Genomic DNA, 14,668 nt, shown 5'->3' with positions numbered 1-14,668 from the left:
GAATGAAGAGTGATGATAAGGAGAATGAGCCCTGTGCTTTTGGTCCATTTGCTCTTTACTCAACTCATCCCACTTCCCTTGCCTGGAGCCCCTGATCTTCTCTATGTACTTTTCTATTTCTCTGTACTGACTCTTGTACTAGGTTGGCAAAGAGTCAGGGTGTTCGTGTTACTACTGACCTAGCTACACTAATGTAAGAGTCATGCCTTTAGTCAGGTAACTGATTACTCAGGATACCATTTTAGACATTATAGTATGAATTCCTGGGCCTGTGATAATCTATGTTAAATTATATCCCGTTGTCTAAAGATGCTCATCACGAACTTTTAAATGGCACCGTTTTATACTGGTCTCATCAACTTGCTGTAAAGTTTCCACAATACTTATTTCATTTCTTTAAGTCAGAAATAGGTGTTGTAAACTAGAATGCTCTTGTCTGTTTACAAAGCGCAAATTTCAATTGAATAGACACTGTTCTGGTGGGAGGCCAGTCTAGACATTCCTGAAGGAAGTGTCCAGTAATAAAAATACCTATTCCAGACACCTGTCCCTCTATAATGAAATACTTTTTGATTGTGGTGAAGCACAGTTGTGATAAAGCACATTGCTGTTAACATCAGTCTACCCAAAATCCCTTGACCCTTCCAGATATATAGCATGTTTTTACAAAGATTCTGTAGTTCTAGTCAGGAATAGAAAGTGGAGTTAAATCAACACATTTTTAAAAAGGGTATGTGCTAATGCCAGTTATAGTATAAATTCCTCAAAATCAAAGCATCCCCAACAGATGGTCATCCAGCCTCTGTTTAAAAACTTCCAAAGAAGGAGACTCCACCATTCTCAAAGGGAGTGTGTTCCATTATCTAACAGCTCTTGCTGCTGGGAAGTTCTTCCTAAAGTTCAGATGGAATCTATTTTCCTGTAGTTTATATCCATTGCTCCGTGTCCTGGTCTCTGGAGCAGCAGAAAACAAGCATGCTCCATCCTCAACATGACAACAGGGCTGTCATGTCACCTCTTAACCTTCTCTTCTTTAAGCTAAACATACCCATCTCCCTAAGTCTCTACTCATAGGGCATGGTTTTCAGACCCATCACCATTTTGGTCACCCTTCTCTGAACAAGCTCAAGCTTATCACTAATCAACTCCTTGAACCTAGAGGAAATCCACAATAAACCAATTGATTTACCTCTACTTGGTTTATTATAGCAGTTATCCTTTCAAAAGCCCCATACAGACAGGCCGCTTTGGCGCGACTTCCAGACTCTTAGGACACATGCATCATTTAAACAGCATACCTCCAAAGTGACCTGAAGCAGCTTTATTTTGGCCTGTCTGTACGGGCCCAAAGATAACAAGACCTTTTCTGAAATGGAGAGATTTAGATATTCCTTTTATATGTAACTTAAAATTCATGTTTCCCCAGGGATTAGTATTATGGCAACATGTAGTCTTTGGGTGGGTGGGGCTGAAAATAGATTTTAAGTTTCCGGGATAAGTATCAATGATGTCAGGTAATGTGAATACTAATGATATCACATTTAGGTCATCAAATGATAACAGCAGTAATCACGTGATTAATATAATGTACAAACTCATGCCATGGCAGAGGCCTTGCAGAAAAGCTGTCAAACAGCAGCATTGAAAAGAAACCTTGCAGAAAGCAAAGTTCAGTTTCATCTATTTTAATAGTGCCTTTTAAACCACCTTTAAAGAGGAGGGAAATTATCAGTACTCCTCAGTTGGGTACCTGAAAGAAGGCTCTTCCTGTAGACAATCCTGCTTGACTTTGCGGAGGAAATGATAAAACTAGTAGGCTTGTAGGAGTGGAAAAGAAGTGTTTCATTTCATGTGCTCCTGGACAAATATTCCAATCTGCCCTGGCCAGCATAGCCAATAATGACTGTAATCCAGTAACGTATGGAGGGTCATAGTTGTCCACCAGATCCTTTGCCCTGCTCCTTGCCCATGAATTACGTTTCATAATCACTTTTAATGTGCTAAATTCTCATTTTGCCTGGGCAAAAGTAGTTGCTAAAGTTAAGTTTCTGTTGCTTCGGGGATGTTTTTGTCTACAAATTTGCCATGCAAAGCCCTTATAGTGCTAACAATTTTGATTTAAACTTATCTCTCTCCCCTCAATAGTTTTTTGTTTGAAATTGCACATTCTATTTTCATGGCCCCTTCCAGAAGACATATAGTTTGTTGCAGCAGTCATGCAGTTGCTGCATAGACTGCATGCAGACCCATTTTTCTGAGGAAAATGCTTCTGTTGTGGGAGGAAAAATGTGTTTTATCAGTAGCACTAGATAGCTGTGGTAAACAAGTAATAAAACAAAGGCATGTGTATGTTTCAAAGGCTGATTTCACATCATGCTCTATAACCTATACCCTTTAAAATGGTAGTACAAGAATTGATTTAAAGATATTGTTACCAGGATAGATTGCGTGGAAGAATGTTTTAAAATTTTTATTTATTCTCTTTAGTTCCTTTGATTGTAGCTCTTAAATTATTTCTTTTTCTTTAAGAGTAGAAAAAGTTAAAGTCTGGTCGTAGTGTGAACTTTCATGTTAGTGACTATATGCCATAAAGATACTCCTAAAGCCAAAAAGAAAATCTAAAAATAACCAACTAACTAAATTTTTTTAAAAATAGAACCAGTCTGGTGTAATGGTTTTGGTATTGGACTTGAATGCTGGAGACCTGGGTTTGAATCCCTGCTCAGCAGTGAAAATCCACAGGGTGACCTTGGTTAAGTCACACTCTTTCAGAGGCAAACTGGCTATGAACAAAATTTGCCAAAAAGAAAAAAAACTTGATGGGTTTACCATAGAGTTGCCATAAGCAGGAAATGACTTGAAGGCACACAACAACAAAATGGTTTTTTAAAAGTGTTTTTGCATTTTAGGGAGGTTGCTGCCATCTGCTGGTTGTTTGAATATATGAAACATGATAAGGAGAGGCTGTTTATGTATAATACAGTGACTGGCCTTCCAGATGTTTTGGACTTTATCTACCAGAAACCCAGAACATTGGCCAAAATGGCTGAGGCTTTTGGGAGCTGAAGCCCAAAACACCTGGAGGGCCAAAATTTGGGAAGCGCTGGTATAATACTTGTATATTAGTAGGGTTGTACAGTGCACCTGCGCTATACGCAGCTTTGAGCACACGTGCATAGGCAGAATTCGCCTTACGCAGGGTGGTGGTGGTCTGAAACGGATCCCCCGTGTAAGGCAAGGTTCCACTCTACCTGTATGGTTTCTTGAACACTATCTCACTTTATTTTTCTTAAAAAAACAAAAACTAAAGTGCAGATAATTTATAGGCAGTCCCAAAATCAAGAGCAAAGAAAGCAGCAATAGCCTCCAACATCAAACAACAAAAATGGCTGGAAAACACTCTCAGCCCCAGAAAACCCTGTAACAGGTTTGTCTTTGGGTCAAGGATTTGAAAACACACAACGACAAGAAGAGGAAGATTAAAATCAATCGATTTTGTGGATTTGTTCTCATTGGGGACTGAAAAATGAATTTAGGTCATAAGCAACAGTAATAAGAAAAATAAATTACTCATTGCTCAACACTAAGAGCTTTTTGAAGCATCTGTTTTCACCAAGGGCTTGGAGAAAAGTAAAAGTTTGGATTGGACCCCTAAATGTGGAATACACTTATTTCAGACCCTTTGCTTCAGCCATTCTCTTTCATTGTTTTAAACAGGGTTGAGAGTCGTGCAACACTCCAGACGTTACTGGATTGCAGTTTCCACCAGAGCAGGCAACAGTTGCTAATTCTAAAAGATGATTAGACTTGCAGACCCAACAACTTCTGAAAGTTTTGAAAAGTTCTGGGGAAAAAAAAAACCTTTTAGAGCTCAGGTTTTGGTTCCCTTTAGGTAGAGGTGGGAAATGTGTGGCTTTCTAAGTACTGGGGGCCTACAAATTCCATCAGCACTTCCTGAATAGGAGATGGAAAAATAACATTCTACTTTAATTAATTTATGGCCATTCAACATGGAATGTTATGAAAGATGTTGAGAAAGGGACAAATGTACTGTTGAAAAGCAGACCCCTCTTTCTCATTTTCTTGAAAAAAGTATTGTTGATTATAGAAGGATCTATTTGTAAGGGGAAAAGGGGGAATGCAGGGAATATTAAGTAACTTTAGGACTGACTTAATGCTATGAATAGGAAAGAACTAAAATTTGCTCATAAGATCGAAAAGACGGGACATACAGTTTCTAGATTTTGAAAAATAACTACAATATTTTTTTCTCTATCTGTTACATGGACAAAAATAGAAACTACATTAACTGTGTAAAGGCATAAATTTGAAAACAGAATAAGATTAAACAACATTATGATAACATTCAAAGTAGAGAGCTGATCAGTCGGAAGTGATATGTATGTTATATGTAATTTTAGTTATGTCAGGGGTAGAGGGAATTGTCATTTTTGGGTTAAATGTCAAATGTTCTTTTATGGTGTAATATTGTCATGTTACAATGGTTTGGTGTTTGTAAAATGAAAAAAATTAATAATAATAATAATAATAATAATAATAATAATAATAATAAAAACAAATTCCATCAGCACTAACCAAACCAGAGGCTAGATCTAGAGGTTATGGGAATTATAATCTGGTAATCTCGTTTAGACTCTGTGTTCTTCAAGATTGCTTTAGGCCAGTGATTGCAAGCCTTTTACAGACCGAGTGCCCAAACTGCAACCCAAAAGCCACTTATTTATCAGAAAGTGCCGCGTTCCTCTGGCTTTCTAGTAACTCTGGTGAACTCTGTGGTGGTGCGACAGAGCATGTGCCCACAGAGAGGGCTCTGAGTGCCACCTCTGGCACCTGTGCCATAGGTTTGCCACCACTGCTTTAGGCTGTATCCCTATACCCACTTACCTGGGAATAAGGTCCACTGAAGACAGTAGTTGTTTGTACAGAATTGTGATGTTTATGTGTCTTTCCTGTTCCCTCTCCCATTTCCCCCCCCATAATTTTAAGATGCTGGTATTTTAGGGGAACTCTAGTTTTGGGCAAACCTCATTCTTGTTCATTCATTATTCTTATTTCACCATTTTTGTTTTAGGGCATCTTGAGGATTTTTACTTAGAAAAGTAAAAACGATGCTCCTTGCAGCAAAGTAAATTGTTAAGTATTTTCTTGGAAGTATAAAACTGAGGTACAGTGCGCCCGCGCCATATGCGGGCGCGCCATACGTGGCCTTGAGCATATGCGCTGAAGCCGCGGCGCGCACGCGGGGCGGAAGGGGTGGTGCGTCCCATTCAATTGAATGGGCGCGTGCGCCCGTTGCACCCCGCGTGCACCCGCGCCGCCGCACACGAGCCCCATTGTTTCCAATGGGGCTCGAGCATAGGCGGAATTCACCTTACGTGGAGGGATCCGGAATGGATCCCCCGCGTAAGGCGAGGACGCACTGTACAGTATGAAGGGATGAATAGCCAAGCCTACACAAGAAGGAATTTGGAAATTCAGAGGAGAGTAAAGTTGAGAATCTAGCGATGTCTGTATCACCTGTGTAAAATACTTTTGTACCTGGTTCACATTTCAGTGTTAATAACAGGGCTCTGAAGTTGGAGTATGGGTCTTGGAGTCTGAAACAATTTTGGGTGGAGTCGGTGTCAGTAGAAATGTACTGACTCTGATTCCAGCTCCAAAATAAAAACTTACAATATTATAACAATTATTATAAATATATCATTGTATACTTATATTTTACCCTTTAAATTGATTAAATATTAGTTTGTTGCATAATTTACTTACATAAGAATGTTGGAAAGTTTTCTCTTTCAGAAATTTTAATCAAATAGCTATGTTTTATGTTCTATCAATCTAGCTAGCTTGATGATTCATATAGTGGTGATGAAATGCCTTATTCTCCCATTTTACTACAGTAGATTCATTATTACCAATTAATACATTTGTCATTTGTGAAAGTATCAGAGTAGGGCAGTAGAAAATAGAGGCATTGGAGTCAGAGTTGTAATTGAAGGTTTGACGTCTGACTACACAACCCTGGTTAATCACTGCATCAAGTCGATGACTTGACTATGTGATTGAGCCATCACAAACAGAATGTTCACATCCTTCAAATGCAAGGCTTTCCAATCAAATCAGTTTCACAAAAACTAAAAAGTAACTTATTTCAGGCTCTAATTAGCTTGCATATTGAGCATCTGAGTGCAAGAATTAGTGCCAAGGTCTAGGCAGATGGGTGGTGGATATGAACAATTATGGTCTGGCTCACCACTAATTCTGGTAACTGTCAACATGCAGGTTGTTTTACAATTGTGGTTCAGCAGCATCACAACAGAGAATACATCTCTATGCCTATTATGTATGTCTGTTTTGCTTCTCAGTGGAATGCATCTCTAATATGTTTTTTCAGTATTTGACACTGGACTGTGTGAAAGAAAATAAACTCGCTGTAACAGATGTTTCTGTTGAGATGGGCAAAATTTGCTTATTTATTCAGATACTGGTGACTGTTTCCTGAGGCAAATGATTAATTTTGACCCCTTCCATTACCTAGTTTGAAGCTGTACAGTGGAAGCCAGGCTTATCTATATCTGCATGGTCACCTCTCACTTTTAGTCATGCTGGATTGAAACTAATGAAGAGATGTATGTGAACGCACTTAAGTTGGTATTGAAGCTGAAAATAATTTATTTTAAATTAGTTTTGGCTAGCTTTGGAAATGTTATCTTGTGTGGTAGCTCAGTAATAGCCTAAAGGCACCAAATCCCATCTTATCTTGAAAACTAAGCAGGGTTAGCCCTGATTAGTGCTTAGATGGGAGACTGCCAATGAATATCAGCTGTAGGCTATATTTTAGAGGAAGGAACTGGCAAAACCACTTCTGGGTATTCCTTGCCTAAGAATACCCTATGAAAATTCAGTAGAACTACATCGGCCATGTAAAAATAATCCAGGTTGACACTACTTTAGCTACCATGACTCAGTGCTATGACATTCTGGGAATTGTAGTTCGTTATGGCACCAGAGCCTTCTGACTAAGATGCAAAACACACTGCAGAAATAATCCAGTTTGAGACTGCTTTAATTGCCTTGGGAATCCTGGGAATTGTAGTTTATTGTGGCACCAGAGGTCTCTGACAGAACAGGCTAAATGTCTCACAGAACTACAGTTCCCAGAATTCCATAGCACTGAGCCATGACAGTTAAAGTGGTGTCAACCCAGATTATTTCTGCAGTGCGGGTGCAGCCTAAGAAAACTAAAGTACTAAATGCACTAAAGTATATTTAATTTGCATATTTTTGCATAATTCAGCCACACAAGGGAGGCTAATGGGCTAATGGAGGTGTGTGTGTGTATTCATGGACTGTTTCCAATAAACATAATTTACTACTTACCATAAGAAAATAAAAAGTATCATGGAGAAGGAGCATCAAGTTTGTAGCCTGTGAACTTTGAAAGAAAGTGTTGTGTGAACACATAATCACTATCTCTTTTTTCTTCAGGCACTTAGATCAATAATGAGCGTATCTATCTTTTCTGTGGCTGTTGTCTAATACTGTGATGTTGAGGAAGTGGTAACAGAGTTGTGTAATCCAATCCAACCAGCCACGAAGAGTGTGTTTTTGATCAAAATGTTTTTGGGGGGGGGGGCGGTGTTAAAAAGATATCTGTAAAAATTTATTGACCTTTGTTTGGTATGTGCTATGGTTTCTACTACAAATATTCAGACAACCTCATACAACCATCTACACATATTGCCTAATGCTGTTTGATTTAGGCAGAGCTTTTTGACCAAAAATACTGTCTTAATACTCCTACTGTGGCTAGAATTCCAGCTGTGGTGTTGTGATGATTGCTTTGCACAAACTGGGCCATGGCTGACAATGTTATCTGAAGTTCTTTTAAGCATCTACCAATTTCACAGAAAATCCAGCTTGATCATATATAATTTCAACATAAGAAATGTCTCAAAAAACGAACCATCTTTTTAAAGACTTGAAAGGAAGGCTTGGAACGGTCTAGCACTGTGGTAGCAAACCTATGGCATGCATGCCCTCTCTGGAATGTGAAGCCATTGTGGAGGGCATGTGGAGAGATGGGAGGGCAGGGGAAGAGGAGGAACAGGCCTTTAGCTGTCTCCTGGTAAGTCCTGCCCCTTGAAGTCCTGCCCCCAGAAGTCAGAAATCCCACCCCCGAAGTCCCATTTTCACCTCCTGGACCAGGTAACACCCAGTGCTGGAACGCCTTTGAGTTTGGGACTTGGTCCCTAAAAGGTTCACCCTCACTGGTCTAGCACCTTTAGGATGGCTTGCTGGTTATTTAAAACCCTTATAATAGATTTAATGTATTAACCAGCTCAGATTGAATGCATATCCAAATTTTGAAAAGTGGATACTAATATGTTGTGTTTAATAGAAAGTGTAATGATGGAATGGAAAATGGTTTCCTTTAAAAGACTGAATTTTTACTCAGAGAAAGAAAATAAAATGGAATAGAAATTGTATTTAAGCAAAGGTAAGCTTGACAGTAACGCAGTTGAAAAAATTATGTGAAGAACATATTACTTCCTCAGATGCATGCAGTGAACTAGTGCCTAGGAATAGATCTTTATAATCAGGCTATATGAATAATCATAGAAATCCAAAACTTGTGGGTATGGTGATGAGGTGACAAATTCAATTTTATCTATGATTGTTAAGAGAAAGGACAGGACAAATAATGTTTCCCTAAGGCTAGGGTGGGTGGATAACCATATGAATGGTGGATAGAGTTTTGGAATGTAGACTTATGCTGGCTGGGTTACCATCATTAAAACTGAACATGTCACCTTATCACCAAATCCACAAATGTTGCATTTCTATGGCTATTCATATATCCTCCTTAAGAGGGTCTGTTCCTAGGCACTAGTTCAATCCTTGCATCTGAGGAAGTTTACAAAAGCTTATGCTACAATCTCTTTCTCTCTTGGTTAGTCTCAAAGGTATTACACGACCCCTTGGCATACTGAAGATCCTGAAGTGTAAAAAGATACATAATTGAACGCTAAAGTTAGGATTGGCATACTATCATATTTCCAATTTCTATGTCTGGTTGCAAAAGTTGGGCAGTGAAGAAAGCTGATAGGAAGAAAATCGAGTCATTTGAAATATGATGCTAGAGAAGAGTACTGTGGATACTGTGGACTGCTAAAAATACCATTAAATGGGCCCTAGAACACTCCCTAGAAGCTAAGATGATTGAACTGAGGCTGTTGTGCTTTGCCCATGTCATGAAAATACATGACTCAGAACAGTAATGCTTATCAGGATAGAAGGCAGCAGGAAAAAAGGAAGATCACATTTCAAATGGATAGACTCAATCAAGGAAACCATGGCCCTGAATCTGGGAGACCTGTAGATATTGGGGTGACTTGGAGGTCTCTTATTCATAGGGTCACCATAAGTTGAGGTCAACTTGATAGCAGTTAACAAAAAACAAACAAAACCCCCTAAATCAGACAGATTGAGCTTCAGGGCCTGAGGTATCCTATCCACCCCTAAAGTAATAGTGATCAGATAGATAGTTTATGTCTGAATGATTCCAAGGGTGTGGGAGGTGCTGTTGAAGAGAGAGACTAGAGAGTTAGTTCCTGATTAAGTCTGGTTACAGGACTTCTCCTACATTCCAACCAGACATTCTTCAGGTGTTTTTGAGATGCCTAGAGGGGATTTCCGACATGGCATAGCAGATGTTAATAAAAAGCTGGGTTTATATGAAAGTTGTGTGGTGCTTGTTCCTGCTAGGAAGTTTCTATGTTATCCTAAGGCTAGCAGTGAACAAAGAGGAAAATGCAGTGACTGGGAAGTTATGCTTCGTTAAAACAGTGGCATAAGCACTGCTGTGTGCCACCAAATTGAGAACCATTGAAATAGATCATCTTTGTACTTTTCTCTCCTTGCTTTGTTCATACCATCTTAGTGTAGCTAGTAGAAATGGTACAATGGCGATATGAGAGAGCAGACATTCTTCTTGTATCTCCCTTAACCACTTATGGTCAGAAGAATAATTTTACGCAGCCAGCCAGGTGGTGATCTTTCCTTGGCTTCAAATTGAAGTCCTGTACAAGACTATCCCTGCTACTAGGATTTGATGAAGGAGGAAGTTTGGCTGGTCTAGTATGGTTGGCAATGATTAGGTGGGGGAAAGTCAAGGATAGTTGCCGTTCATCAAAGTGAACCCCACCTCTGAAGCAGAGCTGCTCAAAAATTACATGACAAAAATCTCTGGTATGGGGCAAGGGTTAGGATGTTTTGTTTCTGGAAACGTTCCTTTTCTTTCTGCCAAGATTGTGGAGCACCGTGTATATTTTGTGCCCTTTTCACTCTTGAAAGAAGCATATGGTTTCAGGTCCCAGGAGGTGGTGAAGCTGGAGCTATTATGTCACCAGTGGACTGTGGAAAGCAGCAACTTCTGCCAGATTGAAGAGGTGTTTGACAGTAGGGAAGCTAGCAGCAGCAGCAAACAAGCTCTGTCTGGCTTACTCAGTAGAATTACAGTTAGCAGGATATCACATTTGTATGGGTGATTGAGAATAGCCCTAGTGATCTCACAGGTTGAACCGAATGTGCTGGGGAAATCACAGCTTCCTGCATTTAGGTTTCCTTTAATTTTTTAAAAATCCCTGCTTTTAAAGGTGTATTTAACAGATGTAATAACTTTTGGAATTTGAACAAGGAATAAGTCAAATAATCAAGCAAACAGAGAAGCAGTAGGTTGTGTCAGTATAAAAATATCAGTATGTTTTCACCATTTCCAAAAAAAGAAAAAAGGAAGGCTTATTTTAAATATTTAAATAAAAAACCTTCCATCATTATATTGTTATGTAACATACCTCTGAAACCTTTTAGGTTTAGGGTGCTTCCAGACAGATGGTTCCCAGCGCTGTTGATCAAAAAACACTGTGAAGCAATTCCATCTTTTTCTCTTTTACAGATATTGTTTGACACAGCAGAGATCTGAATGAAATATGACATTGTCTGAGTAAAATTCTTTGAATGAGGCAGGTCAATTGCACAATAAATACCTCATCTGAAGCAACCTTAATGATGGTAACTTTTTTTAGCAGGAAATAATATTGAGAGATTCATGTTAGGAAGTTAAATAATTTGTTGCATAGCCATATGCTTCTGTGGAATAGTTAAGAATGACCCTATATCTCAAAAGATTTAATAAAGTGTAGCTGAATTCATGGGAGTAAAGTGAGATTCTGGATAATTTGTCTCATAAAAGAACATGTTAAAAGTACAGTTGGGGATTTATTGGAGGCCCTGAGGATACAAGTCTGTTTTGTAAGGTTTCTCAATCCTTGAATTCTTGTGGCAGAGTATAGAGAATCTAAAAAATGGCAGGAGATCTTCCTGTTGTTTCTTTCATAAGGTAGACAAAGGTAGAGCCTCATTTGTGTCTATTCCCCAAGTCCTTTGTGCATGCTGGAGGACTGGGGAGGTGAAGAAGTTGGTGCTGATCACTCTCAAGTACTTATAAAAGTGCCCCATTTCTAATTCCAGGTCACCAGAACTAGGAAACCTCAGGTGTAACTCCTAGGTGCCAAAACATAAGAAGAACCCTGCTGCATTAGAACAAAGACCCATCTAGTCTTGCATTGTCTTTCTGTAGGAGCTGACCAGACTCTTTAAAGAAATACATAAACAAGACATGACTTTAATAGTGTCTTCCCACTTGTGACTGCTAGCAAATGGTATACCAGAGGGAATATACAGGCATCATGACTAATAACCATTGATAGCCTTGACCTCCATGAAGTTGTTTAAACTTGGTGGTCATCACTGTATCTTGGGGTAGTGAATTCCATAGTTTAATTGTACAGTGTGTAAAGAAGTACTTCTGGTATTTGTGTGTATCCTCACTATTCAGATTCCATGGATAACCCTAAGCTAAAGGTAATTTTGTCTTTAATAATGTTTTCCACCAGTTTACTTGCAACAGATGTAAGCTAACTGGCTGTAAATTTCCTGATCCACCCTGAATCCCTCTTGAAAAACTGCCACAACATTGGCTACTTTGAGTGATACCTGTTCTAAACCTTTTACAATGAAGTGAACAGAAATAGTTCATTTGGCTTGTCTAAAATTTCTTTATTTTCTTCTAGTACTCCTGTAGTATGTTTTTTTTTAATCCAATGGAGCACATGCCTGCTTAGTTGGTTTCTTGCTGTTGTTATATTGAAATAATTTTCTGTTCTTGGTGTCAATATTATTAGCACCATATTCCTCAAAAACAACAACAATTACTATTTGGTATCCTTTAAGATGTTTCTGCAAGTGTGTGGCCCTTTTTGTTTTCCTTGTTTGGGTCTGAATTCCATTTTTTTAAAGAATGTCTTCTTTTCTTTAATAGCTTCCTTGACACTTCTTTTTAATGAGACTGGTGACCTGGTTGCACCTTTCCTGACCAGCAGTATACATTCTAGCTCAGCATCTCTTGTGGTTTTCAATAACCACCCCCAATCTTTTTGGAGTGATTGGACCTTGTCACCTTCCCTTTCAACATCCAACTGTGTAGGATATCCTTGCCAGTTGGCTACTTCCATATACAATCATTATTTCTCAACTGTAGGTTTACCATCCACGGATTGGAGCATCCATGGATGGGCCCTTCTCTGTTCTCTCCAGTGGCAATGCCTGCACATGGCCACACCCACACAGTTGCATGTGCATCACACTGCCATTGGGGAGAACAGGACTTGAATCTCGTGTTATTTGCTATCCAGAATGGAGGCCCTGTAAAATGAAGAGCTGACTGTAAATTGGATTAGGTAGCAAGGTGGTTGCTGCTTCCCATTGATTTAGCAATACTTAAGTCCCACACTAAGTCCTGGTCTCTGTTTGTCCAGGTTACTTCTCCACTGTTTGCTTCCATGACTAGTTGCTGGATTTCTCAGTAATTAAAGAGGTTTTGTCTCTTTGTCATGGCCAAAACATTTGCCCAGTATTTTGTGAGGCTAATAGAAGTCACCCATTATTTCACACTTTTTCCTTTGCCTTCCTCCCTGATTTTATTCTCCAGCTCAACATTTCCCTGAATATTTTGCTAGTGTATTTACATATTTTATATTGGAGTCTTCTTGGTACTGTCACTGACAAGGAGAATGAGTGTGGCGAAATCTCCCCCTTTTGAGATTTCTGGTTTTTCATAACACAATAGATCAGTGATGGTGAACCTATGGCACACGTGCCAGAGGTGGCACTCAGAGCCCTCTCTGTGGGCACTTGTGCTGTCGCCCCAGCACAGAGTTTGCCAGAGTTTGTTATTAGAAAGCCAGAGGAACACGGCACTTTGCAATAAATAAGTGTGTTTTGGGTTGCGGTTTGGGCACTCGGCCTCTAAAAGTTTCACCATCACTGCAATAGATTGTTCATCTTATAGAGATTGTATTCAGAGATAACAGTATTCCTCTGTTTTTCTCCATTCCATCTACTACTATGCCCACAGTGTTTTCCTTTAAATTTTAGGTAGGTGTGTATTGCTACTTCTGAATTCTCCCCTAACTTTCTTAGAAAGGCTCATACATCTGCATAAAAAAGTTTCTAATGTAGTCCTTTGCTTTCTGTGCAGATCTCTTTACTTGCAGAAGGTTTATTATTATTATTTACATATGGGAGTGTTCTGAACTTTGAACCCTCCCTATGCATTTTGAAATGATGCCGTGCATTCTCCCAGATTTGCACTCTCGCCATATCATTCTTTTGTTTTTGCCTTCTTATGTTTTGCAAACAGAAGGCTTTATAAAGCCAATTGGCAGTAAGAAATGGTAGTTAATTCAAGAAATTGATATGAATCTGGATGGGAAAAGTTCAGTTAAGACAAAAGAAAGTGGCTGCTAGAGCCCATTGCCCCAACAACAGGACGGAGTCTTAAGACACCTTACTTTGCCATAATCTGAAGGATGGGACAACAAGATGGGAGCCCCAGGAAATGTTAACATCCTTGCAGGCTCATATTCTTTTACAGAGTTAGCTCTTATTACAGATTAAGTATGTCAAATAATTAGGAATGCTTATTTATTTATGTAAAATGTCTCTTCAATAAAAACGAAAGGAAACAGTGATAAACAAAACAGACAAAACAGAAACAAAACAATTCACAATAAAATCTATGCTAAACAAATGGAGCATTACATACATTTTTTTATAAAAAGAAAGTTTTGTTGATATTAATTAACTAGACACATAGTGACAGAATGTTATGAGAAGAAACACTGAAGAAAAATGTAAGCTCTGAATGTAAACTAGTGTTCTATCTTTCTGTTTCTTTCAGAAATGTTCTCATTGCCAGGAGCCAGGAGCCACCTTAGGCTGCTACAACAAAGGCTGCTCCTTCCGATATCATTATCCATGTGCCATCGATGCAGGTAAGATCTAGGCTATAACCTTAAATGAATTATTCGTAGGCTGCTTCCAAATATTTTATAAGAGAGACAGACTGGAACAGTACCTGTAAGAGCAGAATATTTCCCTCTTCTGAGAGCAGCCAGCTTTGCCCCACCTCTGTCTTTCCCTCACAGGAAGGTAAGGAGGAATACAATGCTCTTGGCTAGTGCCTGTAACTACCAACTGGCTTCAACTAGAGTTTGAGGGGGCAGCCTCCATTGACTGTAGGTTCTCT

The 14,668-nt window shown here is 39.1% G+C and overlaps 1 protein-coding gene across 9 annotated transcripts in view; it reads left to right on the top strand.

Annotated features, from left to right (window-relative positions):
- Positions 1–14,668, top strand: part of TCF20 (transcription factor 20) — a 219,557-nt gene that overhangs the window by 188,712 nt on the left and 16,177 nt on the right. For all 9 annotated transcript variants that reach the window (XR_016281220.1, XM_089523762.1, XM_089523761.1 and 6 more), the window contains one exon: positions 14,321–14,414. Coding sequence is in view for 8 of the 9 variants with exons in the window: in XM_089523762.1 (XP_089379888.1) it covers positions 14,321–14,414 (94 nt within the window). In the remaining variant the exon portion in view is untranslated. The remainder of the gene's footprint in view (positions 1–14,320; positions 14,415–14,668) is intronic.

The sequence above is a fragment of the Sceloporus occidentalis genome, unplaced genomic scaffold (genome assembly GCF_023333645.1).
Source record: "Sceloporus occidentalis isolate IW3139 unplaced genomic scaffold, rSceOcc1.0.p SCAF_5, whole genome shotgun sequence".
In the NCBI taxonomy this organism is placed as follows: Eukaryota; Metazoa; Chordata; class Lepidosauria; order Squamata; family Phrynosomatidae; genus Sceloporus; species Sceloporus occidentalis.
This window is presented reverse-complemented; position numbering and strand designations above follow the sequence as displayed.